At 36.4% G+C, this 24,343-nt stretch overlaps 2 protein-coding genes across 4 annotated transcripts; both read right to left on the bottom strand.

Moving 5' to 3' along the window:
* Nucleotides 1-12,727: 12,727 nt before the first annotated feature.
* LOC137736465 (stemmadenine O-acetyltransferase-like) lies at nucleotides 12,728-14,876 on the bottom strand. The gene has a single exon (XM_068475730.2). It carries the CDS (start codon nucleotides 14,774-14,776, stop codon nucleotides 13,445-13,447), a length of 1,332 nt encoding a protein of 443 aa, XP_068331831.1. The 5' UTR covers nucleotides 14,777-14,876; the 3' UTR covers nucleotides 12,728-13,444.
* A 2,258-nt stretch (nucleotides 14,877-17,134) lies between these two features.
* Nucleotides 17,135-23,762, bottom strand: LOC137736884 (urease). 3 transcript variants are annotated; one of them, XM_068476193.2, is made up of 19 exons: nucleotides 23,574-23,762; nucleotides 23,296-23,452; nucleotides 23,085-23,158; nucleotides 22,880-22,925; nucleotides 22,618-22,723; nucleotides 22,392-22,534; nucleotides 22,029-22,139; nucleotides 21,534-21,697; nucleotides 21,018-21,390; nucleotides 20,816-20,924; nucleotides 20,158-20,297; nucleotides 19,849-19,986; nucleotides 19,650-19,741; nucleotides 19,112-19,241; nucleotides 18,858-19,016; nucleotides 18,375-18,542; nucleotides 17,981-18,115; nucleotides 17,714-17,785; nucleotides 17,135-17,619 (listed from the first exon to the last, which is right to left on the bottom strand). In XM_068476193.2, the coding sequence occupies exons 2-19, from the start codon at nucleotides 23,419-23,421 to the stop codon at nucleotides 17,398-17,400; spliced, it is 2,508 nt and encodes an 835-aa protein (XP_068332294.1). In that variant the 5' UTR covers nucleotides 23,422-23,452; nucleotides 23,574-23,762; the 3' UTR covers nucleotides 17,135-17,397. The 3 variants fall into 3 exon arrangements, with proteins under 3 accessions (XP_068332294.1, XP_068332293.1, XP_088538600.1); XM_068476192.2 differs by having other exon boundaries at nucleotides 23,296-23,458; nucleotides 23,574-23,716; XM_088682474.1 differs by lacking the exon at nucleotides 23,574-23,762 and having other exon boundaries at nucleotides 23,296-23,561.
* Nucleotides 23,763-24,343: the final 581 nt, after the last annotated feature.

The raw sequence follows: 24,343 nt of genomic DNA, 5'->3' as shown, positions 1-24,343 counted from the left end.
ATAACAGATTCTTACACCTAAATCAACGCCAATCATCAAGGGGACCACATTAGGCCATCTCTAACCGAAGGGTCCAAATGGCTGAAAATAGCCCAAAAACCGTCTCAAACCAAGGATTAGGCCAGAGGGCTAGTGGAATCTGAGAGGGCCCCACGGAATCTGAAAAGGCTGGAGGGCCGGCTACATAGGGCTAGCTAGAAAAATCATTATTCATGTTGGTTATAACTGACAGGAATCCTTAAGCTAAAATTCAAATGCAACGGCTAGCTGACGTCAGTTAGTCATTGCATTTGATTTTTTTTTTTTTTACAGTTTTATTATTATTTTTTATTTACAAAATTTTTCCTATAACTTCTATTTCACAAAATTTGTTTCATATTTTTTTTCCTATAACTTCCTAAGCCATTATACAATATTAAATTAAATTAAGTAACATGAAACAACATTAAACAATATGAAACAACATTAAATAACATTAACCAACATACAAATTATACAACATAAAAAAACATTTAACAACATGAAATTTAAACAATATTTAAAAACATTTAACAACATAAAACTTAAACGCCTACTCCATACTTCTTTTGGCCCAAAGATGTGCAACAAGATCTTGTTGTAGGTATTTATTTGTGGCACGAGAACGTATCATTCTATAGCGCCTCATGTAATCATTTATAAACATACTACCAGTTCTTGGATTGAAAGGCAAATTAGGCCCATCATATATTTTTGCATGAGCCCTTCTTGACCTATTTGGATCTTCTTGGTCGTCATCGGACTCTCCATCAATATACCCATCTCGTTCATCCTTCACTATCATATTATGTAATATGATGCAAGACATCATGATGGAGTCCAAATTTTCTCGACTCTACCCTCTTGCCGGTTCGCTAATGATCTTTCACCGTGCTTGTAGAATACTGAAAGCTCTCTCAACATTTTTCCGATATGCCTCTTGGTGTAAGGTAAACAAGGGTTTGGAATTGCTTGGACAAGTATCGCCCACTTTGGATAGATGTCATTTGCCAAGTAATACCCCATATTGTATTGACGGTTGTTGATGCAGTAGTCAAGTTGAAGTGTATTACCTTCCGTCAAGTTATTGAAGATGGGTGAACGCCCAAGAATTGTAATGTCATTTTGGGATCCAGGGACTCCAAAGAAGGCATGCTGGATCCATGTGTCATATGAGGCAACCGCCTCTAACACAAATGTTGGCTTTCTCGACCTTCCGTTAAAACCTCGTTGCCATTCGGTGGGATAGTTCTTCCAATCTCAATGCATGCAATCTAATGACCCTATCATGCCCAGAAACCCACGGTCTTCAGCTTTGCGAAGAAGCCGATTCAGATCTTCTTGATTTGGCTCGCGGAGGTACTTGTCTTTGTAAACCTGAACAATTGTGTCACAAAATTGTTCAAGAGTATCAAGGAATGTAGACTTAGACATACCATGTTTCATCTATCGAATCAGCTGGGGAGCCATAGGCCATCATTCGGAGTGCAATAATAACCTTCTGATAAAGTGAGAAACCAAGGCGACCTGCTCTGTCTTGCTTCTGTCCAAAATATGGATTGACCTGCTGGACATCACGAAGTAAACGCTCGAAGACATGACGCCTTATCCGGAAGCAACGTCTAAAATCCTCTTCTGTGCCCACTGAGTTAGGGTTGAAGTAGTTGTTCATCAGATTGTCCTACGACATCGCTCTGTTTCGTGGTTTGTAAGAGCTACCAGCAATAAAACTGCCCCATTGAGGTTGTTCTTCAGTTGGCTGACACAACATGGTCGCAGCCATGGCTGCTGCTCTATTTTGTTTGTTGTGCCTTACTTGAACTTCTTCATCAGACTCCTCATTTTCTCGTCTCATTTGCGCCTATTTTGCTTCCAATTTGGAATTGGATGAGGACCCCCAGTTGGAATCCAAAGAGGATCCAAAGTTGGAATTCATTGCAAACTTGAATTGAAATAGATTTAATTCAAAGTTGTGTGAATTATAGCCCAATATCCACCCTATTTATAGCAAAAGAAAAATTCAAATCCAACGGCTAGCTGATGTCATGCTAACGTCACTTAGCCGTTGAATTTGAATTGAAGTTGTAGTTTTTAAATAATAAATTATGTTTGGCCTTATGGCCCTTTGGCCCTCGGTTGGAGACGGAGGCAAATATGGCCATGTACTGTTCATTAAAATATTAACTTCTTGGAGGGCTAGAGCGCTAAAACGAGCCATCTGGCCAACCCTCGGTTAGAGATGGCCTTAGATATTCTTAAATGTAATGGCCAATACCACTCCGAACTGGGGAGCAGCACACTAAACTGGAAACTGAATCAGTTTTCTGATGCTTGGTGTGTGTGTGTGGCAACTGTAAATTCATCCAGTATTATACTCATTGTGTTAGACGAAGTCAACAGTTGGTTACTACCAATGTCACTTAAGGAGTTGTGCTGTGCTTAGAAGTTTTATCTTCTTGTTTGTAGGACTTCATTTTAAATTATTCTTGTAACTAAAGTTATGTGTAATCTTTGTAGATTTCAGTTTGTATTTTTGAATTTTGAACTTCCGTGTAAGTGGGGTTTTCAAACCCTAAATGTAATCTAAAGGTGATTATAAATATATGCATCCCACGATTGAATGGGTATGCAATTGAAGTGAAAGCTATTGTGTTTCAAAGTTTTACATGGTATTGAGCCCTATTGTCTTACGACAACGATCCTTGTTTTTTTTCCCTTGCTTCCATGGTTGAAACAACGGTGCTACTTCTCAGTAACGAAATTATGAATTTAACATTGAGGTTGTCTGTAATGATTAAAAAGTAAATAATATCAGGTGAAGTTGGATCAAGCAAGCATTCTACATGACACACCCTGACCCGAAATGTCCATCTGTACTCCGATTCGCGCTGTGTTGGCCGACACCAAGAGGGTGACAAAGCCATAAAGTGTAATGATGTGGAAAATGCGAGTAAATTTAAACCTAAAAGTGCCTAAATGGAAGAGTGTGCTAGTGAGCAGGAATGAACCTAATTCACACGTGATGTTAGAGCATAAGTAAAGTATAGTAAATGTAGGATAAGAATTATACCGTCGAAGGTAATCACCTATACCAAAGTTTGCCAAGAATCCTCGTTGACACGAAAGCTCAGCAACTAAAACCTGAATGGGCGAAAAACAAAGGTGACAGGGCCTAAAAATAAAGTTTTGTAAAAACCTTTTCGAAAACATAATAATCTCTTGCTGTAAAAAAAGTATAGTTTCCAAAATATTCATAATGTGTATAGTATGAAAATATTTATGTGCCTGCAATATCTTAAGACTTCAATACATCACAAATTCGCAAATAAGCATATAAATTCTAGTAATCACAACATCTCGCAGAAATAAATATATCACATCGAGTGCTCATCAACATATGTTGACACACAAGTTCATGCAGAGATATTCAGACATGAACATGACTAGGTGTAATAATCATTTACGCTATAGTACTACAATCGCGTGAAAACTGGCGTTATGGGCGTCACATACGAGTCCTAATTGCCTATAGCAATCTAGGACATGACTGACACCTACAATGGATCCAAAGTGAGCGTAAAGTGCGATGTAAACATACATGTGAAAGATTGGCCCTAGCGTGGGCAAATACTAACACCAGTGTAACACACGATGAACAGATAACGTAAATAAAATCATACCGTGGTAAATCGATAATTCACGTCACCATAATACTATTCATGACCATAAATATAATTAAGGCATCAATAATAATACACATACCTGTCCATCCCATAGGACGTAGTATAACTTCATAATTTCTATCAATGCGCTAAATCTTATAAACATTAAGCTAGGTTAGGCGTATTGGAGAAAGTTCTTTATGAAATATATATGGAACCTAACAAATATATATACTATATAAAAGAAAAGACCCATTGACAAATCATATGTCATCGAGTCGAACCCGCCTCACGGGCATCGAAGATCCTTGCGATGCGTTGCACCTAGAAACGAAACCATTTACATAAATATATAACGTACTAACTTATATACATATTTTTGTATAAAGTACGACTAATAAATGAACTATTTTAAAACAGTCGAATTTCGAAAAACGGATGGCGGATTCGGATTCGGATTCGGCATGTCGAGAAACCTAAGAAGGGACCTCGAATTCCTCCACGCGCCGCCACAAGGTGGCTGCATTGGCAGCCACGTGCCACACCTGCCACCACATTGTGGCTTCCCACGCATGCCACGCGCCTACGAGTACCACGGTACTCGCCTTCTTAGTTTAATTTGCCCAAAAAATGGTTAGCAGTGGTCTAGTTTTCCAAAGCTATTTTCTAGCTTAAATCTCAACCAAATGCAATGATTAAAAAACCAACGAGAATCTAGGAATGTGGGGAAGAGGTTTGTACTAGTTCGAAGTCCAATAGTGGCCGAAGTTGGCGGAGGAACGGCCTAGAAGTGGTCTAATAGTCACGGTTTCCTCTACCAAAAACGAGGGAATTTCTTCCCACTTGTCCTATCCGCCTCCACACCTCACCAAAGCAAGTTTTAAACCCTAAGATCCTTCACAGACCACGAAAAAGGAATGAGGGAGTGAGTTCCTGAGACTTACCAAGGCCGTCAAAGGCGGAGTTTCGTCGGGAAAATCTCTGAGTTTGTACAGACGTTGAGAGTCCTTGAGTTTGGGTTCCTACATGTTTCTGTCCTCATTTCAGGGCCTAAAAATGTGTGATAGTGGTCAGAGGACTCGCGGAGTGGCGATGATGGTGTGTGTATGGTGAAGGGCTCGGTGATGCGTCGATGAAGCCTAGAGTTGTGCTTCTATGGTGCTCCTCATGGAGACATATATAGAGCTAAACCGTAATTGGCTCATGGATCTGATTATCTCCATGAAACCATCCATTGTTTTGTTTAACTTGAAGATTAATGAATTGCACGAATCACAATCCCACTCTGCGGAACATACATAACATCGGCCACGTACGTTTGTGCATTTTTTTAAGTATCATTAAAACTATTAATTTAGCCTTTTCTTTTCTTGAACTGAGGATTACGTTGAACAAGTTTAATAAGGATAAGATTTTTTCGGCATAGACTGTATATGTTGAAGCATTTACATTGTTTTTCTTTTTTGTCAATCACAGATTTGTTAGATTAAATATTAGATTAAGAAGTCGATGGAGTTCAAACGCACACCGTAATGCAAAGGCAACAATCATTTCCACTATTATAGTAGAGGGCCACTTGCAAAGCATTTACGTTTAAGTAAACAATATAATACATGTATTTCTATCTTGGAGAGATTCTATAGGCAGGGAGAAAGACAATTTTTTTGAGTCAAAAGTTCATGGTATAGAAGATGAAGATGGCAAAAAATTTGTTGCTTCTCGGCTTGGCCACAAAATTTATGATATAAACGAATTAATGAATTACCAACCATGGTCTAGTTGTTAGTATCTTAGTTCCTGGTGTGCTTAGAAAACCAAGACAAATAATTTCTTACGAACGGCAATCGTAGTATGTAGCTTATTTCAGTATTACTTCTTACGAGGGTGGAAACCTCAAATGATATTAGAATGTATGTATGAATTGAGTTTTTAAATTGTGTGATCCTAATGAATTGAGCTTTTAAAGGATGTAATCATAACCAAAGGTAAGTTTTGTTTTCTTTGTATGCTAAAACCTTCTCCTGAATTATGTAATTAATTTTGTGATTTCTCATTTGGAATGTTGATGGGTTTGATAGCTACTATAAGAAATAATAATATATGATGTTATTGGGACAGTTGGGCCTGGTGGGAGTTCAGATGAGAACGGAAAAACTACATTCGATGCTCTGGTCATGGATGGCGTCAGTAGTATTCACGTCACGCATGTGATCAACGACAAGAAGGTAAGCATCATCCTCTTCCTTCTTTTGTTATGATTGGTTGTATAGAGAATTGAGAAAAAAGTTGAAGACAATTCCGCGTTTTTGAGTTATAGCAATAGTAAATATATAATGACATTGATTAGTTCACTTAAGAGTTGAATCCTTCGTTGGTTGATTTGTATTGTGTGCTTGAGAATGAAAGTAATGGACACACTATGGAATTGATGTTCCTTTTAATATCCATATAGATAAGGATTTGTTTCTTTTATTAGCAATTATATGAAGTAGGCACATTATGCAATACAAGTTCTACATTCATTTAGTAAATATTTAGTTTATTTTTATCGAATAGCGACATTTGATTCAGGTTTAAGCTTCTTAGATGTTTGTATTTTGAAAATTGATTTCAATGGTCTTTTAGGATTTTTTTTATTTTATTATTATTTTTGCTTACACAATTATGTGCTACTTAGGGACACCTACTGCAGTGGGCACAACTTATGAGACTCACAAGGAATGACGACTACTCCTTCCTCTTCCACATGATCCCCTGCTTAATGATAGTGAGTTTGAAAATCTTTGGCAATGATTTCAAAACAAAGAAATTTTTTAGTGTTAGTATTTCATCCACAGTTAATGAAGGTTTGTTGTAATTTTTTTCCTCTGTTGGATGTGTTCTAATACTATGTTTTCCATTGCACAACTGATGAATTGTTCTCTTATCACTCAAAATTTTCAATTTGAATATCAGATGGGTTGGAAAGCTTCTTTTCACAATTTGGTAAATAGATTAATTTTTATAACACAATCTTCCATATCTTTCAAACATAATCTTCCATACAATTTTCAATCTTGAAGCAGCGCGCGGGTTGAAGTTTCTAGCCTTCTTTTATACGATAATATGTTTTATTTTAAAGAGACAAGAAGAAGCAGCAGGAGGGGAAATGATTTCCGAACTCATTTTCTTTTTCTGTACAATCATACTACGTAGAAATATAAGGTGTCAAAGAGTTTTACTATGAAAAGTTCCCATTTTAGAGAGTCGCCTTAGCATTTCTCTCGTGTTTTTCATCGATTCTTTTTAATTATTCAATTCAATACTAAAAATAAACATGAGTGAAGAATGAGGATCTTTTCCGAATCCTCTTTGTGAGGATTCCGGAAATCCTCTAATTATATCAGTTTATCGTATATTGTGTGGTCATAAATTATTTTATTTAAAATTGGACATAAATAGTACATAACGAAAATTGATCACACAATGTATGATGAATTAACACAATTGAAGGATTAACCACTAAAAATATACACGAGTGAAGGTCAATTTTGTTAACTTATGTTTGTAGTCAAAATTTTGTTACGATTTACTATGCAAATAATTCACGTGAAAATGACAAACCCTAGATCGTATATTATTATATTATTTTTCATTTCTAGAAGCTGAGATGTGATTTACTTGCTATGCGTACAATTCACGTGAAAAAAAAAAAACAAATCCTATATTGTATATTATTAATTATATTATTTTTCATTTCTAGAAGTCGAGATTTGATTGAGTTTAATTATTTCTATATATTAAATTTTGTTCCAGCTGTTCCTCATGTAAAACGAGTAGTGCTATTTATATCATACTTTTATATCACATTTTCATATCATCTTAGGTGGCATTTGATGTGGACAACCACATCATTTGAAAAATTTGCAAAACTCAAGGAAATGAAGGAGAAATACTACTCGTATACCAATTATTAGTTTATTAAATAATAAACTAAATTTAAAATTCTGATTAATTTAAATGATATGACTGTTCATATCAAATGCCACATAAGGTAATATGAAAATATTGTACAAAAACATGGTATGAATAACATTATTCCATGTGAAACACATTAACCGGAGACCAGGAACACTCAATGATTAGCCATTTTATTAGGCTCTTTGCTGGTTTATTTTAACAGATTAGCTATGAGCAACCAGATATACAGATTCGCGTTCACATTATCAGAAGCATGCAAGGAGGAACGATATATATAAAAAATGTCAACGAATCAACGTTTATTGAGAAATATGCACCTACAAAACCTCAGGAGACTAAACAGATGTTGAGTTGTATAATAAAACACGGGTTAGCTCTCTCCCGCTGTATTTTTTTTTATTAAAAGTTCATATAGAAAACTAGATTTTAATTTTTAAATAAGATGGAGTTTAGAAAAATGTCTTATACAAGATTAAACATTAATTTTGATTTTAGTCCCTAGATTCTATTTAATGCCAGCATATTAAATGTCTCTCTTTTTTATTTATAATTTTATGGTGTTCATTAATTAAATTTTATGAAAATATTATAAATTTTAATCTCATTATGGTAAGTATCTTATATAAGAAAATATTTTCATAAAGATTTTTCTGTACTGTTGACCCTACAAACTATCAAGCCTACCTAGTGCGCAGGCTGAGTAATTAATAAGCTAACTACGTCATTCGATTGTGTAAGGGGTGTGCCAACTTGTCGGCCGAGTTCGGCCGGGGATTAAAATATGTTGATGTGGCGTTGGGCGCGCTGTTGATTTCTTGATCTTGCGACTGCGGTCAAGGAAGGAACACGTCTCGGTCTTTGGGTTCTAGAGCCTGAAGACAAGGCTGCTAGTTCTGCGAAGTTCAATATCAAATTCGGCTTTCAATGTGCCGAATGTAGTAACCTGTAACACCTCACTTCGCCGAGATGGCTAATGAGATGACCTCTGGCAATAAGGATTCGAATCCTTCTCGACCGAGACTTGGATAGATAACCAGTGGGCCTCGACACAGTGATGTTTATCCAAACTGAAGGTGCTCCGGGAACAGCTGATTCTACGACAATAGTGCTATTTATCCAAACTGAAGATGTCACTGGTTGCCTTCATAGTATAAAAAAATCTCAAAATGTTTGAGAGGTTTGCGCAAGGTAATTTGTGTGTTGAATTGGAGAGGTCCTTCTCGTTGCCACTACCTCTGTATTTATAGAGCTGATGTACTTACTTGGCACAGCTAGTTAATTTAATTTTATAATTCAACTGCAACTCTATTTCGCGGAACCGAAATTAATCTGACCAAGGCATATCCTTCAGGTAGATGTTCGTGATTTTCCAAACCTTATAAAAGGTTATCCAAATAAAAGTCTTCTTGTCATCACAGCCTAGCCTACCTAGGCTTGTCATCATTATCCAAGACCATTATTTTCTTTTTAATTAGCCCCTTATCTGTCTGAGTGCAGCCATGCATGCCACATGCTTTCTTCCAACTTACACGCAATACATGCAAATCTTATCACCCATTTACTGGAATATGCCGTTGCATGCGGCCTCCTTCATTATTTGATTAGTCGCAGACCTTGATAATCATCCTGCCAAACTCTGACTTATTTCATGACAATCATGCTATCTTTCTAACTGTGTTTTCAATAATTCAATATATTATTAAGAGGTAATTATTATGATAAGAATCATAATATTATTTCATAATAATAATTAAAATTATCTTGACTCAGTCATCTAACTATTTAAAACTTCATTCCCTCAACAACTTCAATTGTTCGAGTCGATTATGTAATTTTAGATCCAAACAGGTACGCATGTTTTTGCATATTTTTTTATGTGTCACTAATTTATTAAAATATATTTACGTACGAACATTTCGATACACTAGGTTAGTATAATATGTTTAGGTATGAACATTTCGGTATACTAGTTTATTATAATATATTTAGGTATTGACATTTCTGTGCACTAGACGATACGAGTCTTTAACGTAGTTATCTACAGCTGCCTGTTTGCACATTGAAATAAAGAGAAAATCAGTCTTGCTAATTAAGAATATTTTTGTCAAAATGATTTGAAAGAAATCTCTCCTAGATAAGAATTATAAAATTGAGGTTTCACCATAAAACCAATTGGTAATATGGGGAGTAGCCTAAGACCATATAAGCACATAACAAACCTTGTCCCTCATCAATGTGGGACAACTTTCAACACGCCCCCACCGCAAGTGTGGCGGATTTTCAAGCCTACACATGGACAACAACTGGGTGACGTGGAGCATGTATGGTGTTAGAACCAATCAAATGTCAAGTATATAATTGTTTGGACCCAAAATTACATCATCGCCCCAAATAATCGAGGTTGTTGAGTAAGCGTACTTCCACACCGTCGATGAAAAAGTGAAGATAATTTTATTAATATAAAAAGATAACATTATGATTTTTATCATAATTATCTTTTAATAATGATTTATCTTGACATTTTCTTATGAAAAAAAAAATATCTCCAAGCTAGGAAACAGGCGGCACAATTCAAGACAATTCAAGTTGATGAGGATGTTTGGCATATGGGTGTGTGGTTTGGATCAGTTTTGGTTAACAGATATGCACGACATCAGATAATGAAGCATGCAGAACAAGATGATATTATGAGGTCACTTGAAAACTACTAATGGGATTAGATTTTGAACAGATTATTATTCATTTAAATATGGTTATAATTAAAAATGAATTTAATATTCATGGGGTCAAGATGCATGCACAATGGGATAAGAAATTGGTGACTTTGGGTGATGATGATGAGACAAGCCTAGAAAAGCTAGGTTTTTTGTGGTGGTGTTATGATGACATAGGAAATCTAGGCAGGCTAGGTTTTTTGTTTTTGCAATGGTGATGAAAGTGATCAAATGGGTGTAAAGGTTTCTGGTGGAGGTTTTATTATGAGATCAAAAGTCTAGGTGATTTAGGCTTCTGATGTGATATGATTTGCCTAGACAGGTTTTTCTGAAACTTTAACGAAAAATCATATTTTTACACTAAAAAGTCAATCTTGATACTATTCATCTTACCCTTTATTTTGTTTTTATCGTTAAAACTCAAAGTTTTCAAACTCTTTTCATTAGTTTTTTTATTTTTTATTTTTTTATCTTGTTTGAAAAGTCACGAACTACAATCTGAAGGATATGTTTGGCCTATGCCATGGATCAGATGTTATTCAACGAGTTAGAGTTGCAGTCGGACTCTACATAGTTATCTAGCCGTGCCAAGCAAGTACATCAGTCCTATAAATACAGATGCAATGGCAACGGAAAAAACCCCTTCCATTCAACACAAAAATTGCCTTGCGCAAACCTCTCAAACATTTTGAGATTTTTTATTTTCTTTTTCTGCCAACACACCTTCAATTTGGATAAACAACACTGTGAAGACAACCGGTGACATCTTCAATTTGGATAAACAACACTGTTGCCGTAGAATTAACCGTTCCCGGAGCACCTTCAGTTTGGATAAATAGCATTGCGTCAAGATCGACTGGTTATCTATCCAAGTATCGGTCGAGAAGGATTTTCGAATCCTTATTGGCAGAGGTTATCCTATTAGCCATCTCGGTGAAGTGAGATGTTACAGGTTACTACATTAGGCACATTGAAAACCAAATTTGATATTGAACTTCATAGAACAAGCAACCTTATCTTCAGGCGCTAGAACCCGAAGGTCGAGGCTTGTTCCTTCCTCAGCCACAGTCGCAAGATCAAGAAGTCAACAGCGCGCTCAACGCAACATCAACACATTTTACTCCTCGGTTGAGCTCGGTCGACGAGTTGGCACACCCTGCACACAATTGAATGACGTAGTTAGCTTATTAATTACTTAGTCTGCGCGCCACGTAGGCTTTGTAGTTTTTAGAGTTAACAATAATATATAACAATTGCACAATTTATTTCGAATAGAAATTTCACAAAGATACAATATATCTCACAATATAAACTAATAAAATTGAATTTGCAATCACAAAACACTGACTTGGTTAGGAAGATAGAGGTTTGCAGTAACAATCTCCTAAGACAGAAATTCGCCCCTACACTAGTGCAGTAGTTCAACGGACGTCTATCTTGCGGGATACAACTATCTAATCCAAGTTCTTGCACTCAAACTTGGATTCTTGGCGAATTGGTTGTGGTGTTTCTCTGTGAAGTATGGAAAAAAAAAAAAGCAATGGAATTGTTGTTCGGTTTCTGATCTTACGGCCATATTTATAATGGCGTAATGAAGCAGTTAAAGTCGTTCATGTTTATCTTTAAGAACGGTTGTAACTGTTCACATGATCAGTTTTATCCTTTCGGAAAAAGCTGAATGCAAAAATCAAAAACGTAAAAAATGATACTTGTGTTTTTTGTCCATCCGAGCCCCAAGGCCCAAGGGCAATCTTTGACAATTAATATATGCACCCAAACCCTCCAAGTCTAAGGCCCAAGGTCCATGTGTTTGGCCTAATTTCTTTCAAACCATAAGTGTGGGAAGACACTTATAAAGTGGATCTTCAAAAGAGGAATGGGCGATGTGGGACTAAAGATCCCACAAGTTTCACAAGTTCCAACATATGGCTGTTTGGCTTTACACGAAGACAACCCGCTCTGATACTATGATGAAAGTGAGGTTCCACCATAAAACTAATTGATCATATGGGGAGTAGCCCAAGACCATATAAGCACATAACAAACCTTGTCCCTCATCAATATGAGACAACTCTCAACAAGGAATCCATAGCACTCTTCAGCCTTCGCACTAAAATTTGTTAAGTTTGCCAAACTTTTTTAAAATCGTAAATGCCTAATTTTCCAACGTCATGAAACTTGAAAACAATTGTATTATTGGGGTGATATGGAATTTTAAAATTTTATTAGCTTCTCCTTCAGATATATAATGTTGGATACATATGTATATTAGGCGAGACTCGTTACATATTGAACAACATGGACTTGTCATGACATGAGTGCTGATACAATAAAAGTGTAAAGCATTTTATGAAAAAAACTAGAAGAGATTAATTTTTTATTTTGTCAAACATAAATTTTATTGACAGAAGAAGACAATACAAGAGATAAATATAAAAATAAGCTGAAAGCAGGCTAAGAGGACATAGAAGTCCAAGCAAAGCACATTATGACTGAATTAGACTCATTTTGTTGACGGAAGTTGTCACCGCCACAACTACCAAACACCTCACCATTCCATTGGTCAGGCCAGTTGATTCGGCATTGATGCCAACCAAAAACAAACGCCCCAAAAACAAAGATACAAAGCAGCCTCAAATGAAAAACAAACCAAATCACTAATTTCACAACATCAAAATCCACAAACAATACATAAAATTGCTCCGAAAACACTCAACCAACAAAATGAACAAATAACACTAGCAACCATGTCCACCACCAGAGGACCAACAAATGAAGAATTTTGATACTAACAAAGCAAGTAGACAAAACACCATCAGAACCGTAGAAAGAACAGGCATAGACCCAAACAACCAAAGTAGTTTTGCATACCTTCCTCTGACTGAACGACGACTCGCTCTCAAGGCGGGTAGCAAACATAGTGGTCAAATAAGGCTTCTCATTCGAAAGCAAGCATCTAACAGGAGTATTAAGGGTGGAAGTGGGAGGATAGAGGAGAAAATTGTGTGAGACACAAAGGATGGGAGGATGGAGGGGAACAGTTGTGTGAGGGTAACATTATTTGTGACTGATAACACATACATAGTGAAATTAATTTCCACAGCTCAGCAGGACCCGACCGGCTGGAGAAACATAAGAGAGCAACTCGCTATCACATTCAAATTTGGCCATGACTCTCTCCTCCAAGCTAACATATGCCTCTATTCCATCACCCTCCTTGGTGTCCATGAAAAGCACTAGGTTCTTGTAGGTCAGTGCCGGTGATCCCACCCACGCAGGTCTACCCCAACCAAAGTCGTTCTCATAGAGAGGAAACCTACAATAGCTACTGAAGCTAAGTACCGCAACCATGTCTCCTCTCTTGAAACTATCAGCAGCTTTCTTCATCAAACCCAAGTGCTCGTCACCCTGCCCTTGTAATTGCTTCAAGTACTCATTGTCAATCTTGCTTATCGCTTCTCGCACCTCCCCAATCACCACCCCATCACATTCTTCCTCCCCGCCATTACTGATTCGCAATGGTGATGTCATGGAAAAACGAAAAAGATTTCCAAAAGAATGTTGAGGCAATGGTGGACTAAACCGCGGACGTAGGTTCACTGCATGGATCACCATGTACAACTTATTCACGGTACAATCCTTTGTAGCGGCCACATATCGACTCCATATGAAAGCGGATAAGGTCTCAACACGCGTGGGATGTTTTAGTTGGAGGTTTTTCATATCTTTTTCATATTTTGCTTGGAGGGTCTCTATTTTAGAGGCATTGAACACGAACCTCTTTGTCACTCTATCTTTTGTGATTCCAACGCCTCCATCGAATCCAGTATTGAACTCCTTTGGTGGGAAGAGTGTGGCTGACACAAATTGTGGAGGGTCTATGTTGGCTTGTTCCCCACGGGCGATGGCTGCCCAAATTTTGCTGAACGTGAAATGGGACAACCCATCAGCAATCTTGTGAGAAATGCATTGGCCAATAGCAAACCCTCCACACTGAAATATGTTGAGCTGGACCCCAAAGGGTAATGGATTGGTAATATCATCAAGTTCAAATGGCATGAACTTGTTAAGTTCACCAGGGTTGGGGTTGCTGAGAACATCAGAGAGAGTGCAATTCAGCACTCGAGCTTCGACGTAGGGGATGCCCTCGTCATTGCAATGTATGAAGCGGTTGTCTTTGATTCGACCGGCTAGCGGGTAGAATAGCGATAGGGCCTCGGATAAGGAGTTCTTAAGGTGGTTGGATATTTCAATGATGTTGGGATGCATATTGGCATTGTATTCATAGAAGAGGAGCAAAGGGTTGTAGACATGGGGAGCCATTTGATCAAGAAAGGAGAATTGGTAATGGCGAAGGTGGCCAGGAGTTGGAGAAGACGGTTTGATAATCTCATTGGAGATCACTTCAACCTCAACCTTCATCAGCTCGAATGTTTTATTTAGTAGCAAGAAGTTGGAGCTAATTAATGTTGATAACAAAACAATAAGGGTATAAATAGCAGCTGGAGCCTGGAGTTATGCTTCTATGGTGCTCCTCTCAGGGAGACCTATATAGAGCTAAAACGTAATTGGCTCATGGATCTGATTATCTACATGAAACCATCCATTGCTTTGTTTAACTTGAAGATTAATGAATTGCACGAATCACAATCCCACACTCGGCGGAACATGCATAACATTGGACACGTACGTTTGTTCATTTTCTTAAGCATCATTAAAACAATTAATTTAGCCTTTTCTTTTCTTGAATTGAGGATTAGGTTGAATTGAGTTTTCCAGTGAGATAATAAGGATAGGATTTTCCGGCGTAGACTATATATGTTGAAGCATTTCCAATTTTTTCTTTTTTGTCAATATTTGTTAGATTAAATATTAATTAAAAATTTGATGAAATTAAAATTTACGTCGTAATACGAATGCAACAATCATATCCACTATTATTATTGAAGCATTACGTTTTAACGAAACAATATAATACCTGTATTTCTATCTTTGAGAGATTCTGAGAAGCAAGGGCAAGAGATTCTGAGACGATTTAAAAAGAGAAAGGCTAGCAAGGCTCGATTTTTGAGGATTGATATGCTGTCCCAAATTATTTGTTTCATTTGTGTCTGTCTTTACTAATTTTACATGTGTCATTCCACTTGATTTTAAAGTTAACACTGTTATTAATAATGCATAACTAAATAAAAATGTGTATTCAATTGAGAATTTTAAATATTTTAATAGATTTACAAATTTATGAATTTTTATAGAATTTAACTAATTTGCAAATATTCTATGTAAAATTTTGATTCAATTTTTTCGGAATCTCATGGAGAGAGAAGAAATTTGTAAATGTTTAAAATACACTATAAAGTCTTTCCAATTCCCTTTAACTTTTTCAAAGTTAAATACTACTATTCAAAACTCCTGTGTCATGTTCAATTTCGTAGATTTGCAATGGCAACGGACAACAATAATACATACCTGTAGAAATTAAATCGATCTAGAAAGAGATATTGCAAGTCAGTGAAAAGATTGAGGAAGTTGCGGTGGCTAGAGTTGTAGATGCTATAATGACACCAAGAGAGTTCTGGATATTGTAATCTTGTAATCATTTTGAAGTTGTAGTCAGGAGACTGTAATCTTGTAATCATTTGAAGTTTGTAGTCAAGAGACTGTAATCTTGTAATCATTTTGATGTTGTAGTCAAGAAAGTTTGAAGTACTTGATGGAGCTAGAACTTTCTTTCCTTCTTTGCCTTCACCACTCGAATGATAAAAAGAGTTTTAACGAAAAGCTTACAGTATTGTTCACTTTAATGAAAAATCACGTTTTTACATTAAAAAGTCAATCATGATACTATTCACTTTACCTTTTATTTTGTCCTTATCGTTAAAACTCAAAGTTTTTAAACCATTTTCATTAGTTTTCCTAATAAATTATTGAGATCTATAGGTTCGTATGTTCTAGCTTCATTAGAGCACTCAATTATTCTGAATCACATTATTACTAATTTATTATAAGACTAAACTCACAATCTCTTTTTTAGTGTAGATAATATTATTTGTTTAAAAAAAAAAGTCATTGGACAACTAATTTAATCATATTATTATTTGTGTGCGAAAGACATTTTTTTAACTAACATTATACGTCTTTTAAGATGTTTTGAATGTATTTAAAAAAAAAAAAAAAAAAAATTTAATGGAATTACATTATTTCTAACCTATTGTAAGGTACTAATTTAAAAATAAAAAATAAAATAAAATAAAAAAACTGTACACAAAATTAATTTAAAAAAACACTGTTAAAATGATGAAAATACCTCTGCATTATATGATATATTATATTAGGCTACTTTTGAAATTTTTTGTTTGAGAAACATTTTTGTCTAAATATTTTTGTTCAAACTTGTGACACCAAAAAACATTATTCATTTTATTGTTGACTTTATATACAGAATTTTTTTTTTATTGGGTAAACGAAGATTTTTTTTCATTTCTAGAAGCTGAAATGTGATTGATTTACTATGCAAACAATTCACGTGAAAAGAAGCAAATCCTATATCGTATATTATTATATATTTTTTAATTTCTAGAAGTCGAGATTTGATTGAGTTTAATTATTTATATATATTAAATTTTGTTCCAGCTGCAAGAAAATATTTGACGGTAGGGGAAAGTAGAAAATATTGTGAAACACCTGGAGGCCAAGAACACTCAATGATTAGCCATTTTATTAGGCTCTTTGCTGGTTTATTTTAACAGAGTACCAATGAGCAATCAGATATACTTCACATTATCAGAACATGCAATGAAAGATATATATCAAAAATGTCAATGAATCAACGTTTATTGAGAAATATGCACATACAAAACCTCGGGACACTAAATAGACATCGAGCTGTATAATAAAACACGGGTTAGCTCTCTCCCGCTGTATTTTTTATTAAAAGTTTATAACTGGTTTTATTTGTACATACTTCCGGTGTTTATTTGAGCTCGTTAAGACTTGGAATCATAAAACAAGCGGGAGGTGGTTCATTGGAGCTATGAAGGAGCCTAAAACATGAAGTAGTTCCGAGATAGTGGAACTGTGGTGGCTGGACTGCAGGTAAGAACCACGCCGTCTGCTGTTACCTTGTATGTTTCCGGATCAACCTCTATATTTGGTAGGGCGTCATTGAGCTTCATGTCGAGTTTGCAGAGTTTCCTAACGTTGCGCACGGCTTCCACTCTCTTGTCAAGGCGGTACGAGTCTTTAACGCAGTTATCTACAGCTGCCTGTTTGCACAGTGAAATAAAGAGAAAATCAGTCTTGCTAATGAATCTCTCGCGAGAGAGAGAGAGAGAGAGAGAGAGAGAGAGAAATCCATGCCTGGCTGACAAAAGCAATGGAATGAGCACTACCAGCCTTGCCAAATGCACCAAACATAGGCCTTGAAATAACCTGCGAAGACATAAGGTTTTTTAGAGTAATCAGAACAAAAATCACTAAAATTATTACACCCTAGAAAGAATATCTACTACCATCTCCAAATTCTTTTGGACCCTCCTCAACGTAATTCATCAATCACGTAAAAGAATTGTCATGACTAGAAAATGCATCCATGCATAAGAACTGTTTGTAAACTATAAACTTTACCGGTTCAGGCGTGGGGATGCTTGCATTTGGATCACCCATATTAGCCCATGCAATTGCCCCACCTTTGATCACCATTTCTGGTTTTGCGCCAAAGAATGATGGCTTCCATAGAACAAGATCAGCCAGCTTCCCCACCTGCATAACATGCAAAGCCCATGAGTAGAATGAGAATTCCGCTATTTTAATGTCAATAAAAGTGTTTATGGAACCCAAGAAATGCGAGTAATTCCAAAAAGGTAAGTTTCATCCAGGAGAGTTGCACATTCAAAAAGGTTGAAGCTCAAAGCATCAAGCTTAACTTCTATTCATTTGTTTCTCAAATGCTCTGCTCCAAATAAGAGAGGTTAAAAAAAGCTTGAAAGAATTATTTTGGTTGTCTATAAGAGTGGCATACCTCAATAGAACCAACATACTGAGAAAATCCATTAACTATTGCTGGATTTATAGTGTACTTTGCGATGTATCGTTTGATCCGGAAGTTGTCATTGTCAGATCCACTAGGTTCTATCGACCCTCTTTGTGATTTCATCTTGTCAGCTGTTTGCCAAGTTCTGATTATCACCTGACACGAAAAGTTTTTAGACAACAAGCCTTATACATGCTTCTGTGTAAAATAATTAGACAAAGACTCCTACTAACGCCAGAAACAGGGACTTTCAAGTGAAGGCATGAAAATCCACGGTTTGGTAAAAGACGACAATGATAATGTTCTGTAATTCAATTTGAATAAGGACTTTTGTTTTCCATTTTTGTTACTGTTTTGTTACAGTTTCAGTGAAGTCGATACAAACAGACATATGCGGGCATGTATCTCAATTTATAAAAGTTTTCTATGATCAGGAGGAACCAGAATGCATAAGGTGAAGGTAGTAAGAACCTCTCCGATGCGACCCATAGCCTGTGAATCAGAAGCTACAATGCTAATTGCCCCCATATCGTGCAAAATATCTTCTGCAGCAATTGTTTCAGCCCTTATTCTTGATTCAGCAAAAGCTACATCTTCTGGAATGTCCTTGTCAAGGTGATGGCAAACCATCTGTATGCATTTGAAGTTTCAAAACAACATTCAGCCAAAAGACTCTAAATAACCTTAGCGCATGCTGTATCACTACTTCTGTTATCTTCTCATACCAGCATATCAAGATGCTCATCTATAGTATTTGAGGTGAAAGGCCGCGTGGGATTCGTTGATGATGGCAGGACATTTTTCACACCGCAGACTTTGATTATATCTGGAGCATGGCCCCCACCTGCACCTTCACTGCCAAGAGATAACAAGCACAAACTATGAGAACTAAAAAAGAAAAAACACAAATAAGAAGAAAACAAGAAACGAAATGTAACAACATGCAGGAAGTTACGCCAAGGATACTCATAATCATTTAAAATATGTGTACTTAGCAATATAATCGGTACTGACTAGTCATCAAGACTCAGAGCAAAAAATATAGGTACGATAATGCAAAATATTCAAGTATGCAGGAATGGTTAGATAAATGTCAAGATGTGACCAAACCAGCCATGATCTCAAACTGTAGTCAGTGTGATGCCTTAGCTACCGAAAAATGTTTTGCCTCTACTCTGTGTACAAAGTACTGTGGTCATGGACTTGTAAAAGACTGAAGAAAAATTGCCAACTTATCAAATAGACCGAGAATGTGATTTATACCTGTGGTAAGTATGGATAGTTCTTCCTTTAAATGCAGCAATTGTATGCTCTACAAATCCAGATTCATTCAAGGTGTCTGTATGGATGTTAACCTATCAAGGTCAGAATTGGAAGTATTAGAAGATGTGAAACTCGTAAGATACTACCACCGAAAACAGCCTATAAGACCTAACATTAAATAAAGATTATAGTACAGCACCTGGATGTCATATTGATCTCCAACAGCCAAACAATTGTCGATTGCAGCAGGAGTGCTTCCCCAGTCCTCATGCAGCTTCAGTCCCATTGCCCCAGCCTTTAGAATATCATGCATCCCTTCGGGTTTGGCAGTGTTCCCCTAAAGTAAGCCAAGGATATTAAAGAAAAAGGAAGAAATATATAAAATGAAACAGCTTTAGACATCACTTCACATTTTGTAAAATGGTAGTTACAGGTTTATAGTTGAATGCAGGCATGGGGTAGGGAAGAAGGAAGAGATTTTTAAGTACACACAACAGTTTAAGCATACCTTCCCAGTAAATCCAAAATTTAGAGGCAGGTCGTCAGTTGCTTGCAGCATTAACTTCATGTGTAATGGGGCTGGTGTACAAGTTGTTGCACGAGTCCCAGTAGCAGGTCCTGTTCCACCTCCCACTAAGGTTGTGATACCTACACATTATGTAGAAGTTTCGGAAAATGGACCCCTTAAATGCTTGTTCATTGTCCGCAAAAGATTTAGAAAACACAAAGTTCATTCATGAGTATATATGGGCAGGAATAGAAGACGCAAAAAAGATTTTTTTTAAAGGAAACCTAGGTGGTACAAGGGGAAAAAACAAATGCAAATTGAATCAACCAGGAAATAAAATATGCCATTCAGATGAAACATTATGCAACTGCACCAAACCTTGAGTCAATAGAGGAAAATCTTTACAAAAAAATTATGGTGTGTCAAATTTTTTTTTTTTTTTTAAACGACTGGTTTAACATGCAACTTGCTGGTATAATGTTCTGCATCTAATACATAATTCATGAATTTGAGGCAACTAAACAAGATGACTAAGTATCTCTTAAGTTATGAATAATGTTTCACACCAGATACATGTACTTCACACTACGCATCAAAACGCGTCACTATATGCATCACAAGCACTTTCCAGCCTATTTAGTCTCATAATATAGCTCACCACTCGATATTGCTTCATATGCTAATTGAGGGCATATGAAGTGCACGTGACAGTCTATTGCTCCTGCAGTCACAATCATACCTTCCCCCGCAATGACCTCTGTGTTAACCTAAGAGATAAAGAAGGCAGCATAAGCACATTTTATCAACTTCCTAGAAATTTCTTTCCAGAACGACCTGCTGTAATGTGAGATGATATTTACCCCAATGGTCATATTTACACCATTCATAACATCTGGATTGCCTGACTTTCCAAGGGCAAAAATGTCACCATCTTTGATACCAATATCTGCCTTATATATCCCGCTATAATCAATGATCACAGCATTAGTTATAACCGTATCCAATGAATTAGCTGGGTGGTTCCCAGATGACTGGCCCATTCCTTCTCTTATAACTTTACCACCTCCAAATACGGATTCATCCCCATAAACAGTAAAATCCTTTTCAATTTCAGCAAACAAGTTGGTATCACCAAGCCGAACTTTATCACCAGTAGTAGGTCCATACAAGTTTGCATATGCCTCATGAGAAATTACAGTGGTGAAAGCTGGATCGCTTCTTGCAACACCTTCACTGCAAAATTAATACTGAGGTAAGGCATCTCCAATTTTTTCTTAATCATCTTAGTGAACTAGCTAACAATCATGCAACTTTATTGATCTAACAAAATAGAAGCAAAGAGGCAAATAAACATTTCTCTGGTAGAAAGCCTCAACCTAGCTTTTGGTTCTTCCTCATGTCCAAATTCTTTTGCTTGTATGGCTTCCATGACTTCCTTTAGTTTGCCATCATCTACTGAACCATCCCCAATGCAATTTCCCCCTCTGATTACTCTATTACCTCCAATACTTACAAGTGCGACATGTTTGCATTCCCCCGGCTGGCACAGCAAAACAAGCACCAATAACATACTTAGAATGCTAATAATCGATTAAGAGGTAAAAAATTGGTACTATACCAGCATGCAAAATGACAAAAGTAGGGCCTAATTAACAAAAATAAGTGGCTTCGTAGCACCATGACTTCTATCATAAAAGTAGCACCCAATTATAGATGTAAAAGAGGATGAAGGATGACGTGACATCCTTGCTAGACTTTGATTAGAAAAATATTTGATAGGCAGAATATATTTTGTGATTGACATGAACTAAACAACTTTTCATTACATAACAATGATAACATTGAAAAATTATTTAAGACATTTAAAGAACCTCAAATCTCTTGGCTGTTCCAGCTGGTATATTCAAGCGCATGCCATATGATTTCATTCGATCAAAAACCAGGCTGGGGTTGACCTCAATGAAGTGATAATGACTGCCAACCTGAAAAAGCAGGGTAGTAACGAATCATAAGTCGGTTGCTTAATTGACACACTCTAAACCAGAACCAATAACTATACTAAGCTAAAGTAAATGAGATGTTGATTAGTTCAATCAAGAATCGCTTTCATCGTCGAACTAACGAATGCTTACATTTTGACTACAAAGTCCATGACATAAGCTACTAGAAACCAATTAAAACTGAATATGACTATTTCAAATAACTGAGAAATGATATGTAAAAGATAAACGCACCTGAACCGGTCTGTCTCCTTGGTTAACAACTCTGAGGAGTATTGCTTTCCTTCCATGATTAAGCACAATACTACCACCTCCATAGATAATTTCACCCGGAATTTTACCATCTTCCATTTCAGGAAACTTGTCTAGTGAGGGAACTGCAGAAAAATCTTATTGCATAAGTGCCCATAATAGGTCCCAAAACAGTCATTTGAAACTTCCAATATCCGATAGCCTTTACCAGGAAGAAAAGAATCCTTCAAAGCTAGTTCCAGATTTCCGTTCTCCCTAGAAATTGGATCGTGAATGGTGATTAACTTGGTCCCATCACGAAAAGTCCCTTCAACCTGCATTTAAAATCTTACTTATAAATTTGATTTTAGGCGGCATGCTATGTCAGGGGTATGAGACAATAAGTTGGAAATTTTGACAAATTTTCAGCAGCAAGCATTATGTTTACAGCTTTTCGAAGCAAATGCAAACAACCTTAATGAGCATAATACCTGCACCATATCCAAAAGATAGTGAACACCAGGAAGAACTTGTTTCCTGTTTGAAAAAGAAAGATGCAGATCAATCTTGAGCAACTAGACACATGATTCCGAGGTACAAAATTAGGAATACAAATTGGTTGATTGCAATCCAGAATTAACATCCCACATACAAAAACAGGGAAAATTGATAAGATTTCACAGTTTACACCATTACCTTCCCAGCAGCTGTCTCCCAATGTCCATCAATTCCGCCACAGATTTATCCCCATTTCGAACGAACTCCAAAATCTACAAACACACAAACACATTAAACAAAAACGTTTCCTTTACAAAACCCATTACCAAAATCCGATCAAAGTCCGTAAATTTGAACAAACGATCAAGTTTCGGAGCAAAATCTGAAAAATACAAGGCAAAAAACACACCTGTGTGGCTATGAGAGCTGCAGCTTCTGGGTGATTCAGCCTCAACCCTCGAGCAAGACGCTTCTGCGCCAAAAACCCAGCATTGTTTAGGCTTAGTTTCTCAGCTTCTCTCGGAACCACCTTCATTTTTTCCACTCCTTGCTCTGTAAGTCAATGCCTGCAACTTATAAGAAAAATGGTCTTACTTTGTTTGATGCAATCTCTTATCTTTTGGAGGCGAAATTGAAGAACGTGGATGACTAGATGAGCATCCGAATTGAAGGAACTAAGTTTCTTACTTGTCAAGAGATACGAAGATCGGTGTCACTTTGTAAGTCCGATGATACACAAGTACGACACGGCTGGGTCCCTGGGACATCTGCCAAGTGAAAGGCAATGACTGAAACGTTAAGGGGTTGTGACTTTCTCTCTCCTTTTTCTTGGGTGAATTAATATTTTGTGTCTGTTTTTATGCACGTCGAAAACACAAATCACATGATATACTATTGTGATTAAAAAGAATATATACTTATATGTTTCTTGCTAAAATATGTCGATAAAAAAACTCCCGTATAATAATTTGAATAAATTAATAATATTACGTAATTTGTGTTTAATTTTTTTACTGTTGTAATATTTCACATTGACTATATCTTTGTGAAAAAAAGAGTTTAAATATTATAATCCTACTCCAACTAACAAGATCTCACACTTGTCGGATTGTGCAGATGTTTATTAATATGTTGGCAAGTTAAGGACAATATCGATATTGTTGAACTTAAACATTTAAATTGCTGACAATATAAGTATTGTTGAAAGTTAGCATTTAGCCGGTCAATTAGAGTTTTTTTGTTCATGTGTCTGTCACCATATAGTCCTTTATATAATATTGCATTGTGACAATCCAATTGCATCCAACACAAACCCACAACAAAAATTTTGAACTTTCCTCATTAAACTATAACAAGATTTGCCAATGAGAACCAATTTTAATGATAAGTTCAGCCACCACAAGTTTATTTTTAATGTGTTTTGTGTAACTAATAATTCAATTGGTGACGTAGACTTG

The sequence above is a fragment of the Pyrus communis genome, chromosome 13 (genome assembly GCF_041283825.1).
Source record: "Pyrus communis isolate YQ-2024b chromosome 13, ASM4128382v1, whole genome shotgun sequence".
In the NCBI taxonomy this organism is placed as follows: domain Eukaryota; kingdom Viridiplantae; phylum Streptophyta; class Magnoliopsida; order Rosales; family Rosaceae; genus Pyrus; species Pyrus communis.
This window is presented reverse-complemented; position numbering and strand designations above follow the sequence as displayed.

Excerpts from the sequence above, each read along its gene's own strand:
- LOC137736465 (XM_068475730.2), bottom strand. The coding sequence starts at position 14,776 with ATGAAGGTTGAGGTTGAAGTGATCTCCAATGAGATTATCAAACCGTCT.
- LOC137736884 (XM_068476193.2), bottom strand. The coding sequence starts at position 23,421 with ATGAAGGTGGTTCCGAGAGAAGCTGAGAAACTAAGCCTAAACAATGCT. Across the intron at positions 21,391-21,533 it reads GAGGAAGAACCAAAAGCTAG|TGAAGGTGTTGCAAGAAGCG; the intron begins GTTGAGGCTTTC and ends TTAATTTTGCAG. Across the intron at positions 19,242-19,649 it reads ACTATCCATACTTACCACAG|TGAAGGTGCAGGTGGGGGCC; the intron begins GTATAAATCACA and ends ATCTCTTGGCAG.